This window comes from Cricetulus griseus, chromosome 4, assembly GCF_003668045.3.
Source record: "Cricetulus griseus strain 17A/GY chromosome 4, alternate assembly CriGri-PICRH-1.0, whole genome shotgun sequence".
In the NCBI taxonomy this organism is placed as follows: Eukaryota; Metazoa; Chordata; class Mammalia; order Rodentia; family Cricetidae; genus Cricetulus; species Cricetulus griseus.
The window spans coordinates 29,645,396-29,660,426 of record NC_048597.1 but is presented as its reverse complement, the minus strand read 5'-3'; the positions used below and the strand labels follow the sequence as shown (position 1 = coordinate 29,660,426).

At 36.3% G+C, this 15,031-nt stretch overlaps 1 protein-coding gene across 1 annotated transcript in view; it reads right to left on the bottom strand.

The window, feature by feature from the left end:
* Epha3 (EPH receptor A3) overlaps positions 1–15,031 on the bottom strand; it is a 270,473-nt gene that overhangs the window by 82,626 nt on the left and 172,816 nt on the right. Inside the window, exons 3-4 of the mRNA XM_035444405.1 lie at positions 9,614–9,769; positions 8,572–8,907 (exon numbers count right to left, since the gene is read on the bottom strand). Of these exons, the coding sequence (XP_035300296.1) occupies positions 8,572–8,907; positions 9,614–9,769 (492 nt within the window). The remainder of the gene's footprint in view (positions 1–8,571; positions 8,908–9,613; positions 9,770–15,031) is intronic.

Sequence of the window (15,031 nt, the reverse complement as noted above, 5' to 3'; positions counted from 1 at the left end):
AGGCCAATTCTCATTTGGTCCCCGCACTGGTGGTTTTGTGAAACTCAAGTTATTATCACCTCCCCAGGCTAAGGGAATAGCAGGAAATGGGCAAAGGAAAGAGTGACACAGGTCTGTGGAGGTGAGTGGTCAGAAAATGTGCATCTTAGCTCCAGGAATCCTTAAAGGAGAATGCCACCAAGCAAAAGTGACCTTCAAGTATTCCCTAGACTAAACTGTGAAACATTTTTGAAAAGCATAAAATCTTTATTTATGGTAGGAATGTTTGAAATTCAAAAGATAAATGCCATTCTGAATGCAAGCATGTTCAAGGCATCTAATATATAATGGGACACAGCTGTAATAACAGCCACTGAACCAGGGGCCTCTCTATATCATGTCATTAGTTGACTTGTTATAAGCTGATCTTCAAGCCCTTTTTATAAGGGCCACTGGGGTAAGAGGGAAATATATCACACGCTGAACATCTGTGGTTCTTTTATGAAGCACTCCTCATATCAGTTTTCAAGCTGTATCCGAGGCTACATATAACACTCAAAAACATGGTTCTTAACTAGAAGATAGAAACTCAAAAGTTTTTATTTCCACAGATTGGAGAAGACAAGGTTTGGCCCCACCTTGGGCTACAGTAGTAATATATTTATGTACTTGTTTCAGTGTGCTTGCCAGTTTTTAGTATATATACTCTCTACATATGATTCTGAGAGCAAATACTTTACTGTGAGAGGCTAATCAGAAAACAAATATCAAGTACTCAATCCATTGCTCTAGTGAATTTCCATATCAAGAGATTATACTGAAACCCCTACAAACCCCTATCAGTTCCAGTTCTCATGGTGCCTCTTTCTTTTCATAGATCTACCTAACCCTATAAATGTTGCCAATTATTTTTGGTGGCCAAATACTAAATAATGCCAATCCTGTTTAATGGGATTCCTGACAAGTGAGTTACATAGCAGAAATAAGCAAGGATATATTTTATCTTTGTAGAATATTGCATTCCATACCAAGAAGAAGCTTGAACCACTAACAGGTTTAAACACAGACCAATTAATTGATAATATTGAAGACTGGCTGATGGGAGGATTTCTCTACAGCTGTAAAGATACTCTGTGGGGAATAATGATCTCAGGGAAAAGCAAGGCCATTTTAGCTCACAATTATAAGTTTAGTTGTTTGTTTGTTTATTCCAGAGCATTTTATGATAGCAACAGAACCTAATACAACAATTCAAAGTGTATATTTTTCTTCTCTCACTATCAAGACTTTTGGAATCTATCCACCCATCAAACTGTCTACCTGTATATCTATCTAGCCTATTTTATCTACCTGTCTGTCTATCTATCCATCTATCATGGATGTATCTATCTATCTGCATATTTGTCCATCTACATATGTTTATATTTATGTATGTATGTATGTATGTATGTATCTATCTATCTATCTATCTATCATCTATCTAACATCATATATCTACTTCATATACCCTTCCTCTTTGAGGGAGATAAAGTCTTATTATATCCCTCAGATTGCCTTTGAAGTCTTGTGAACCTTCTGTGTCAGTTAGCATCAGAGCTGAGGATTTTGACTTGTGATGAAGTTTCTGTTTCAAGGTACATATGGTGTGTGTATGGGTGTATGGACTGGTGTGGGTGTGGGTGGGTGGGTGGCTGTCAGTGTTAGAATCATGGAGAATGAGTAGGGTCTTACTTTAATACTTAAGTGATGGGGAAAATATTATGCTGTTGGATAGAGTTAGCTACTATCTGAGTATGTAAGATAAATTACTAGTTGTCTTCATTCAGCTGCAGGTGCTTCTTGGAGCATCTTGGCAGCTGGCCTGCCTGACTTTCCATGGCCAAACCAATCAATTTCATGCAGGGTTTTTAGAACTTTTCAAATACCCTTGATGGGGAGATCCTTGAAGATAGTCACCACATCTTAATCATCATTTTGTTCATAGTACATGAGGTATAGTATTTGGCTCACAGAAATTGTTCTGTCAATGCTCAGGAAACACACAAAATAGCAATAAATCAAGTGTGTTATTTATTGGCAAATGAAACCAGGAATTACCTAAAAAGTGTCCAGGTCTTCCAGACTGAGTCTGTTGTTAGATGTTTTGCATTGTCCTTAAATATATAAATACCAATTATCAATCACTAATATATAGTCAGTATTTATGAAATGCAATCTTATGCATTTGTTCTTCCCATCTCAAAATTCACCCATAAACATAATCTGAACAGAACATGTAAGACGTTTTAGAGTAAAATCAGAGGGCTCAGTCAGTGGCTAAAATGTCTGATGCATAGACATGAAGATCTGAGTTGAATTCTTCAGAACCCATATAAAATCCACATGAGTTATCATGTACCTATAAACCTAGCTCTAGGAGAAACACAGAAATACAAAGATCCTGGGGTGGTGGGATGGTCAGAGGTTAGTCAGTCTAAATAAAGAATTGAACTTCAGGTTGAGGTAGAAAGCAATGGAGGAAGATATACAGCTCTGTATGCATGGACATGAGAGTAGATCTGAACATATATGCATTCACATGCATTTACACACACACAAACACAAGAGAGAGAGAGAGAGAGAGAGAGAGAGAGAGAGCGCAAAAGTAACCTATTTTAAATTTGCCAAAGGGGCGAAGCTTATGAGTGGACTTTATATCTTCTAGAACTATGTTTTTACATATTTAAGCATATTAATATATATAATGCAAATGTACAAATACAAGTCTTTGTAAAACCCTGATGATTATCTAGACAATTTATGTTAAGATTTTAATAAAAATTGATCTCGTATATACAACAGAGTTGATGAAAATATCTCAGACTAATGCTTCTGAAGTGAAATTGATGAGATTCACCTACAAAAGCTTTATTCTACCATATAAATTCACATGAAGAAATGTTATCTATTCTAATCCTCAGTCCTTAACTGAAATATTGACAATATATCCCATGGGTCAACTGTAAAAAGTTTCTGAAATCATTTTAGTAGAAGGGAAATAAAACAGGGTTAATTCAATGAAACAAAAATAATGCTGTCATCTGAAAATAGCCACAGCATGTTATGTCCATAGAGGATCCAAACAAAAAAATTGAAGATAAATATCTGACCCAATGCACATGCAAGCTTTAGTGTCCATTGGTTGATGTTATGCTACATTAATTGGTCCTCTGCTGTTATGTGTGCTTTGACGAAATCTCAGAACTGTAAAGTCAATGTAACTTTCTATGATTTTTTTTTCTATTATGTAACCTCAAAGACACCTCAGTGGACAAAGAATGTTGATGTATAAACATATACACATGTTGAGGGTGTAATAAGGAATGAGCTAGATGGCAGTATATTAGATGCTGTCTCATATCACATATATGATCTAAGCACTTAAAAATGTTGAGGTCAAATCACTGAAGCATTCACCTTCCTACATTTTAATATTTAATTAATATTTATACTTTTGTGATTAAAAAAACTAAAGCCCAATTGACCTTACTCAGCAACAGCATTGTCATTATGTTTGGGATATTGCAAAGAACAAACGTAAGAACTTTTTCAAGAATATGTACCCTCTGTCATAACAATCTGCATAATGGTCTGTTTGTAGGAATTGGTTTTGCCATCTATTTTGAACAGGAAATCATTTCAGATTAACCCAAAAGCTCCATTACATTCATTTTAAAGTGAAATTTGGAATATGCAAAATACATTTTCCTCTCTATAGCATGAAGTACCTGGATTTATAACTGGACTTTAGACTCACTCTTATTCTCTGCCTTTCAAATGCTGTTTGTTTTTTTTTGTCATATTTGTTTCAGTGAGATAGTGTGTTGTTATCTCACCAACTGCATTAATTTTGTTTCCTAAAATACAATTCTCAATTTTTAACAACAAGTGATGTTATTACCCAGTTATATTTAAAATAGCATTATTGAGGTACAGCATAATTAAACATGCCATCTTTGATACGGTTTGCTACAAAAGTGTAAGCAAGATTTCTGTGCAATAATAATTTGGAAATCTTGGCAGAATTCAGTTAAGATAAAGAAATTATCACCCAGCGGCCATTCTTTTCTATCTTTACATGTCACACTTAACAAATTTCCTTTTCTAGATGATCATTTGTATAATTAGACTTGAGAATACGTTTCTGTAGGTCTCAATTAAGAGTGAACATACAACACCAGGCAATGTGGGGACCATAATTACAGTATTAAGGATTAGAGATGAAGGCTTGACAAGACTACTATTTAATTTAACAAGTTCCCAAATGTCCCCTATTTGCTCATATCCTACATCGTTGTGTCTTTAAGCTTAATGTTTGAAAAAGAGTCACAAATAACTATATATGAATTTGGTTTTGTTCAGCTTATTGCCCATCCTGTATGTATGTAAGATTTCTGCATACCTGGATATGTTAGCTGAAAGATAACATTCATGCAATAATTATTATGAATCATTCTGGTACACTGGCACACATCAGTGTAAGAAGGTTTTATCAACTAACATAGTTATCAGGCCCAGCTTCAAAACAGAAGAGTAGACGCTCACCCACCACACAAGTAAAATGCTCTATAAAAATTGTAACATACATTGATGGGTAATCTCTGGGCCAGATTAGACCTCATATGTTGAGAGAAGTTCAGATACAATTTCACTTCTTAGGATGTCTTCTTATTCTGTTTTTTAATCTTTCAAAGGAAAATGGAGTAGCAAGCAGAGTGATGCATTATTACAGTCATCTGGTCTTGATGACTTTGCAAGGAGATTTTGATTACATATCAACTTTCTGGTTCACTTCATTGATGGTGCAAAATGTTATTTCCTGTAGAGTCTTCTATTGCTTAACATAACTCCCAGAAATCTAACTGTATAGTAAAAACAATTCTGTAGGTACTCTAGCAATACAGGGATCTCAGTTCACAGAAGATCAAGCTGAGCAATTTTCTGTATTTATTTTGGAAAGTTGCTTCTTTTGAATGAAAATCTGACTAGTTTTTTTTTTTTTCTCACAAGAAGTGTCCTTTGGATTTTTTATGTTTTGATTTTAAGTTTTACACTTTATGTTACATGAAAAATAAAAGAACCAGAGACTGATATTGGGGTTCAAGTAAGCAAATTGGGGGTCAGGTAAGCAAAGCAACCAGCCACTAGCATTTACCTCTACCTCAGACTGAAAGGATGATCCTGCTAGCTCCATGAATCCTCAGACTATAATCTTAGTCTGCTGCCTCTCCTCAATGCGACTGGAGACGGAATGCTTCCTAATATCAAAGTGACTGGAGAATCAATGCCTTCTACTGAATACTGAAGTCTCTGCTTCTATCTTTTATACTCTTCTACTCCTGGGATTAAAGCATATGATCTGTTACTCTTTTAGACTGGTTCAATCTAGAGAATTTCTGGGTGGGATGCGATCCAGTCTTGGGAATGGTGGAGATGATTAGAACATTTTTGTGCAGAGCCTCCCTTTTAGAGCCCCATAGTAATAAATAGCAATAACCAGGTTTACTTTAGCTGGTCATGACAGATATCTCCAAGGCCAATCTCCATCTTCTTGTCAGCATTACTGTTGCTTCTTCATGGCACATGTGAGAAGCATGTGGAAGTAGATTTGGGTGGGGAGACAAAGGAGATTAAAATCTTGATGAAATGTTGGGCAAGTGTCTGGATCTTTTCCAGCAGAAGCATTTGAACAGAGAACTCAAAATTTCATACATTCTCAGACTCTGTCACTTCATATAATCTGAATTTGTTATCTGTTACAGGATAATTAAAAGTCATCCGTCCAATGATGCAGATTAAGACTAAGCAGATGGATATTCCACCAGTGGCATGTACATTTCCAGAAGTAAAAGGTAAACATTCCTTCTTGAAGGAGTAAAGCAAAGGTTGGCAATTTATTTCAGGCTGTAACTTTAAGATTTTTATTTTGCAACCTGAAATTTTCCCTCTACATGTCTGACTTGATTACTCTTGGATTCATTCTTTGTATAGGAACCATGTCTATGTTTTTAATCTTACTGACTTTGTGCAAGTATTGAGAACTAAGAACTAAAGACCGAATTTACCACATAATCCTCTACAATTTAGAAGGCGCCTTATCAAGTGGTTATCTCAAAGCTTTAACAATGTAATCAAGAGGAGGATCAGTGAACTCAATCTTAGAAACTAAATTAAAAGGGACACTTTCACTTTTGCCCTTTATAGAGTGAGAACAGAAGGCATTGAAGCACGGGGCATTATATCCAGCACAGCCATGTCCTTCAGATGCCTGGGAGGTTAGTTTCATAAGTCTACCACTCAATTGACCTTCACAGGAATAAGAAGAAAATAAAACAAACATGCATTCTCAATAGACATGGCATTGCTTGCATATAACCCTGCTTATACTCTAACCCTGAGAACTGAAGATAAAGCCAAGACTTCTGTCCCCGAAGGCATACAAAATGATACAGACACCATGTAATAAAGTTATCATTGCCATTGTTCAACACTGTGGTCAAACCTCGGACTGCTCTAAAAAGAAAGAGGAGTCAGGTTAGGAAGAGGCAGAGGTGAAGCCTGGTGGATCTCTGTCCAACACTCTGATTTATAACTGGCAGTGGGGGTGGGAATTACAATCTCATCTATCTTGTAAGGTCCTGGTCTCCTCCTGGTTGCCCCTTTACCTCTCCACTCTCACTGTATGTATTCAAAACTATTAATTTTCTGATTAATGTATTACTAGAAAGCCAGAGGGGAATGATAAGATAGGGCCTAAGGAGCTCCTGCTTGTTTTTAAATGTTTTTGTTTGACATAGGAGATAATTAGAGCACAGATTGATGCTCCTGTTTAAAGGCAGTAAATCAGCTTGAACTAGAAGATTGGAGTAAATCATTTACCACATCATTAAAACCATAGAATTCCCATGTCCACTGGACAGGAACCACCATAATCATGTAATATATAACATGAACAGTGTTCATCTTTCAATATAAAGACAGGCAAGTAAACCCAAGTTACACATTTTTTAATATGATTAGTTGTAAATTTGAAAAAGTAAAAGCCTTTGTTCTTGGAACTAGGACCTAGCATAAAGAGGGACAAAGCAAGTTTCCTAATAGAAGTTAAAGTAATGGTTTACTTTACCACAAAAACGTTACACATTTCCCACAGCCGATGCTTATGCATCACAGTGACAAAATGTGAACGAAAACTACATTTTTATTAAGATTAGAGATTGGAAGCAACATTAGGGGGAAAAACAACAACAAAAACATGCCTAGGACTGAGAATTAGAAGGGAAAATGTTGGTGTATATATTCTGCAAGGAGTAATATTCAATTGTCCTGTCAGAGATAGGAACTTCTCAAAGGAAGAGGGTGCTACTCCTCAAATGCTGAGGTTTCTTTCCAACAACTGGATTCTGGGAAGATGAGAGTGGACCTGAGATAATGAGTTTGGGGAATTACTTAGCATATATAGGACATACCCTTTCCTGCTCTATTTCTAGTCTACCTTGCTGAATTAGGGCTACTAGAATTTGAAATATTACCATCCAGTAGAGCCATATTACAGACAAATTACCCTGTGTTAGTTGTGGATAATACATGGTAACTGCAGTTAAATTTACCATTTGCAAACAGTCAGGAAAGGTGTTCTAGATTTATTTTTGTTGCTTTGGTAAAATACTCAGGAAATAATATTAAGAGAGAAGATCTTTCTTTTAGCTCACAATTCTGGGTAATAGTCCATTATTTGGGAGAAGTCTCATGTGACAGGAATTTTTGGCCATGTGGCACCCATAGTCAAGAGCAGGGCAAAACAAATACATACTTGCTCAAGTTGCTGGCTTGCCTGTATTCAGCTAAATTTCTTCACTTTTAAAGAAACAAGAACTATAATACTTAGGGTTTACTCACAATATTAAATAAGTGAGCAACTAAATATGAATCCAATTTAAACAATATAAAAATATAAATAGTCTTAAACAGCCTTTCTTGCCTCTGCAAACCTGAAATGCCTGTTAGATCCTTCAGGTTTAAAAATTACAGTGGAACCAGTGTTTATCCCTAGTGTACCAATGGACTTTGGGAGCCCATTCCCCATGGAGTGATACTCTCTCAGCCCAGATACACGGAGGAGGGCCTAGGCCCTCTGGAAAATGATGTGACAGACTTTGATGATCCCCCAAGGAAGGCCTCACCCTCCCTGAGGAGTGGACAGGGGCATGGGAGGGAGGGGGAACTGGGATTGACACATACATAAGATTGTTTCTAAATTAAATGAATAAATGTTTAAAAAATGTTCTAAGGAGCCCCCTTACTACATCAGTGTCCAACTAGACAGCGATAGGCTTAAATTGTTTTGAAATCACCTTGCAAATTTGGTTATTCTGATTCAGATTATTAGGTTGTATTACTAATGTACCACAGTTGTCTAAATATGAGATTAGAGAAGAGTTTAGGTTTTCTTTTCCATCTCCCCATGCAACCATGTTTTCCTGTCTTCCTCTGCCCACACAAGGCTTGGTTGGACATGACAGCTGAAGTCTGAAGCCGCGCAAGTATACTCACCAGCCTGATTAGTCGTGATGCTGACTGCAGCAAACTGTCTAGGTGGGGAGCCCAGCTCTGACACCCCGTTAACGGCATCGATCTCGAAGGTGTAGTTAGTGTGTGCCAGGAGGTCTGTCACTGTCACAGTGGTGTTGGTGAGTCCGAGCTGCCGAGGGAGGAAGCGAACGTTGGGGCTGCATGGCTCGCACTGCCTCACATTCCAACCGCATTTTTTACATATGATGTTGAAGGTAATATCCTTCCGGCCTCCTGTGTCTAGGGGCCAGCTCCAGTCCAGGATAACTGAGGTCTCATTTATGTTAGAGATAACATTTCTTGGTGCAGATGGAGGTCCTGCAAAGTAGTTCCACAAAGATTAATGAGCGTAACTTTTGGTTTCTACTACAAGGGTAACTTATAAAGGATCCGACGAGGTTAATAACTATGCTGTCTTTATTATTTATTCTAATTCATCCTCAGAGGATCCAGGAGATTATAGGCACATAGATACAAGAGGAACAACCTCCCCAAGCTATGAACTAGAAGTTTATACTCATGTGTGGAGATCTATTCACAATGTCCCACAAAGAAATTTACTACTAAATTCAATACCCTGGTGAACAGTTATGAAAACTTTAGTATCATGTTTATGTAACATAGTTCCTGCCCCCAAATCTTTTAGTTACTGTGACCTATGACCAAGAGATAGCAAAAGACAATAAAATTTCCAAACATAAATCCCTGTCTGTAACCTCTCCTGTCCTGGCAAATGCATTGTGAGATTCTAAAGTCAGACACAGAATTTGGTTTTCCTTGTAGGGGGTTGCATTGCAGGAAGTGCTTTAAAAAACGAATTCATTTTTGTGTGATAAATGTTGTGTTTGTGATGAGTCAAGCATGGACAAGGAGGAAGAGTTTTCAGTTTGCATACAGAAAACAGAAAGCAATGGGCAAATGCTTCACACTTGCACATATACATACCTCAAAAACAAAAGTACAGACACAGGACAAAACCAAACAAGCCAAACATGGAGGCATGGGTTGCAGCAGAACTACTCACGGGTACAAGCCATGGATGGAGGGTCTTTGTCTGCCCGGAAATAATTATTCTCACACCTGCAGTTCATTGAACCATCTTCGTGTGTCGAGCTGTGTGGTGGGCACTTAGCACACTTGGCAGTACCGTCTGAAGCCTTGTAGAAGCCTGGTCGACAAGCTGCAAATAAAATGGCTCTTTTAACATTTCAGCAATTGTTTTGTATCTTAAAAGATGTAAGACAGATTGCTGGGTGTCAGAGCATGTATTCCTTATGAGTAAAATGAACTTGTTTCCTCCCATAATTTACAGAAGCAAGTAATGTGGGCAGGGTGATTTCCCCTTGTATTCATTTGAGTTTGATTTGCACCAAATGTCAAGGGAAATAAACCAAAAAAAAAAAAAAGCCACAAGATTTAGATTATTTTGGTACTGAAGTGTGGTAAATTTTTCAGCTTATATCTTCACAGTTTTACTTGGCATTGTACAATTTGTGGTGAGAATATATCATGATGTACTCATTCTGATTCTAAAACATGAGGCAGTGTCTGTTCTATCTTCGATGTAGTTGCCTCTAAACTGCAGGTTGACATGTTTTTACAGCTTTGTTCTGAATACCTTAAGGGAATAAAGGGCAGGGGGTTCATGGTGTGCTGGTACCTGAAGATTGCTAAGACAACTTTCATGAGCTATGATTACTATTTTGTCTTGATAATGGCTCTTCACTTGAATGTCGATGGGATGCCCACAAGATGTAAGGACATTTCCTCATCTGTGTCTGAAGCAGAAAGCTGCTTCCTCTTTTACACTATTGTAGGCATGAATTGCCATTAGGTAAAAGTTCCTTGCAGACTCAAACTCTATGTTAGCTTCTTTTTTTTTTCTGTGTATGTGTAATGTAGTGTTATGAGTCAACAAGCTGTTTTCCAAACACTGATATCTGCTCAACATTAAGACTTTATAGATGCTCTCTCCTGATTAAGTTCATCTAGTCTCATGTAACATTTAACATCTTCTTCTGCTTCATCTGAATCATTTTAAAGTTAATACAATGGGAACTGAAATCACTGTGAAGTTTCTAAGAAAATTTCTCTAGAAATTTAGCACCCAAATTCTAGGCTTCATCTTTTAAAACTCAACTTAAAGGATACCTTGTGATTGGATGGTTTATGGCATTTGTATATGCACTAACATGAATACAATGTAACCAAATTTAATATTTTTCTTCTGTCAATATTATCTTGTGAATGAAGTGTTATTTGTATGCAAAGAGAAGACCACTTGTGTAGACAAATTTTAACTTCTACAGCATGCAGTGCACTTTGTAAGGACAAGGATCCACATACACACTGAATTCACGCTTACTCAAAAGTTTTTTAAAATAAAATAAAGACAGCACAGAGGTAAAAAGGACCATTAGAGTTACATAAATGACAACCATCATTCACCCAGTCTTGCTGATTTTTAGTTCCTAATAAGAATGTCTACTCCAGCATGAATTCACAATATATGAATTAACTTTTGCTGTTACACTGGGGCTCAAACAAATAATTCCTGCTCCCCCAATCTAATCCGCATTGAATTACACACATCCGCTCCCCCTCCATCACATGAAGCACTGCTTAGAAACCATTCATATCTCACAACCTATCACGCCACCTGGAAATGATATAAACTACATATCCAAACCATGAATTTAGTTTCTGCTTTCAATTTAATTCATTACAAATGGCTTTTAATTTTCAGGAAGGCTTTGCTGAGTCTTTAAAACAATTCAGTTTCAGTGCACTGATGTGGTTTGTTGTTTGTTTGCTTGTAAGTTTATCTGCAAGTTTTTGTTTTAGGCTTTTACAATTTAATGTTTGGCATAATGGTATTTGCTAAGTTCTTGATCAGTTTTTGTTCATGTTGTAAATGCCTATATGATATTTTTAAATGAAGAAGCTGTGCCTTGGCTATATCACATTTCATCTAGATTATTGATAACACTTGAATATAGATAGCTATATTCAGTAAGCAAACACACCGTAGATAGTTACATTTAATAAGTCTATGAGTTATAAACATGACTGAGACTAGTAGAATCTGTGCAATCATTGTTGGATAATAATATATGATAATAAAAATAAGTTACAAACATATTCAGATTAATAAATGTTTGGCAGTTAATTACTTTTGCTTAAGATATTGGATAGACATGAAGGGAAAATTATCCCCAATTCTAATCACAACAAAAGACCCCTTGAAAAGCTTGATGGAGCAGACCTTTAATCTCAGCACTTGAGAGGCATAGGCAGGTGAATCTCTATGAGTTCTAGGCAGGCCAAGTCTACAAAGTGTGACCCTGTCTGAAATGTTAAGTGAGCTGTAGACAGCCACAGATGGAGTGTAATTTGAGAGACATCATGAAACTTGAGTCGGAAGTGTCCAGTAAGACTTAATTAAATCCACAAGTAGGTCAATATGTAAAGGCCAATTACTATTTAGTGACATGTGTCTAGGTTTGTAGAATATTAACTGTATAAAAACTTTTCATTTTGCTTTTTAATAGAGTTCTGATTTTTTCAAGAGTTGTATCCAGCTAAGTAGATATATTTTATGTCAACTATGAATCAGAGGCAAAAATCATGACAAAAATAGTTGAATTGACAACATGGATGAACACAACTGTCTGCTTTCTCTATTATACCTGATTCCCACCTTCATTGTGAAAGCATTATGCATGTAACTACAGTAGCATACATGAGACAGAGAGTTGAAGTTTCAGAAATCAGAGGAATGTGTACAGTGGACTCAATGATTCAGCCAGTACTTGTCTCAGAATTTCTTGAAATTAGAAAGATCATAGCTCACTTTAATGTAAAAGAACTAGAGCCTTGGTGGAGGTGTAATGATCCTGAGAAGTCACATTAGCTAGTGTAGGTATGTGATACATCTGAGGACTGACTTTCAAAAAGTAAGTCACCTATAACCAAGGGCAGAGTCTCCATATGCTGACACTCAAGAGTTGGAGTGAGTGATTGTCAGCTAATATATCCAGCTACTGAGTGTCAAATCTACAGTAGATTCTGCACTAAGATTCCTCCTGAATGCTAACCATATGCCCACCTAATTGGGATCTTACAATACTTAAAATAGTCAGTGTAGACATGAATCTTCTTATTTATATCATGGATTATTCAATCAAAGGAAGGGGTAGAAAAGAGAATGAAGTAGAAGAGGAAACAAGCATTAATTTACGTGAGATAGAGACATTCTGTGAAATATTTCAGAGAAGAAAGATTTTTTTAAAAATCTTTATTTCCACCCTTTGGTTTTTTGAGATAGTGTCTTGGTATATATTCCTAGCTTGACTGGTATTCACTGTGTAGCCTCTTCTTCAATGGTTTACGTTGCATGTCTAACTTATTTTTCTGCTTCTAATTTTTGGAAGTAAATAAAGTAATTTACTCACTAAAACAGAATTTTCACATAAAACTCAAACTGTGTATATTCATTTTAGAAAAATAATAATCCAAAATAGGAGGACATCCATCAGTTCCAGGCTACAGAGTGAGGCTTTGCCTCATAACAAACAAGGAAAACAAATATGGTGGCATGCTGAACTTTAGCAAGTATGTAATAAATAAATTTCTGCTTTTCTTATTGTATGCAGTGCAAATTTAATGGTAATTTCTCTTGAGTCACCCACTGAAACTAGTGATAAATATATGTGAAATACATTTGAAAATAAAACTTTAGGATGTGTTTTCATTAATAAAATAATTGTTCTTTGGAAAAGAAGTTTATAGGAGGCTTATACATACATACGTACACACACACACACACACACACATATATATATATATATATATATATATATATATATATATATATATTAACATAGACAGCGATTTCACTTTATCCTACCAATAAAGCATCTCCCTCCCTTGTCAGAAACAGATTTGTGCTGAAGCACCTATCTACCAATTATGGGTTGTTCATTCATCAAAAAAAACTTTATGTAATTATTGAACACTTTGCATTGAAATGCATAAATATACGCTTCCCTTCCTTCATTGAAAAACTAGCAATGTAAAAATTTACATATTTCTCTCACGCAAATATATTTTATATGCTAAAAAGGTACCACTTAGAAAATGAAAACCATTTTCATTTTCAAGTAAAGATTAGAAATTTGATGTGTTAATGTGTTTCCTCGTGACTGTCCTCCTGCCAAAGTCTCCTTAATGGTTGAATTACTCTGTGATTTTCTATCTCTGGTTTGACCCTGTGTTTGAAGTTGTCAATCTTATCCTGACCTTCCAGTAAGCCAAAATTAGACAGCAAATACAATTAATTATTTAGAACACACATACACACACACACACACACACACACACACACACACACACACTGCAATATTTTTTTCTAAAATGGTTTTTAAGATTTCATTTGTGTTTCTGTGTGTTTCTGTGTGTTCTTATGCCATATGGATGCTGGGAATGGATCTCATGACCCCTGTGATAGCTGGAAATTTTTACCATCAAACTATCTCTTCAACCACAGTATCTCATTTTATAATAAAGTCCTCAGTAATAAAGTCAAGGATCACTATGATATAGACCAGCCAAGAAGTATACAAAGAAGATAAAAACATACTTCAAACTGGCTACCAAATTATATAGCTCTAATTTATAACTTCTCTTAGGTAATCTGGTAGTAAAATGTTCGTCAAATGCTGACAAAAACTATTCAGAGATTTCAAGTTCATGTTAATAAAATCAAATGTCAATTAAACAATTCAGATGTCTTAAGAAATAAGGAATGTCTTAAGTGATACCTCTTTGTTTTTCCTGGTCACATGTTTGATTATGTGGTCCTAGGTGTGTTGTTGCTACTTGTTACACAATGTATTTAAAAATAGTTATGGATAGGCACTCCCATTTTTATATTTTAAATCAATAATTGAATGTGGATGATGGGCCAGTTTAGATTAATGAAGATTGATTACATATGAGAGAAGCATACCATCAAGTCTACCGAACATCAGGCGCATTTTTCAGGCCTCTTTATATCTTTGTTTTCTTATGTGTTGTAGTCACCAATTTATTCCTTGACTTTTTAAATTTCATTTTCAATTCTAAACACAGTTCTCCCTCCCACTCCTACTCCTGCACCCCCCCCACCCCGAGGCCCTCATCCACTCCTCCCAAAGACTAAGTCCTCCCATGGGGATTCAACAAAGCCTGGTACATTAAGTTGAGGCATTAAGGCTAAACATGCTATCTCACCATAGGAAATAGGCTCCAACAAACTAGTTCATGCACCAGGGATGGATTCATGGCCCCACTCATATAGACCAAGCTACACAACTGTCTCCCACATGCAGAGGGCCTAATTTGGGCCTATGTAGGCTCTACAGCTGTTGGTCCAGAGTTCATGAGTTTCCATGAGCTTGGT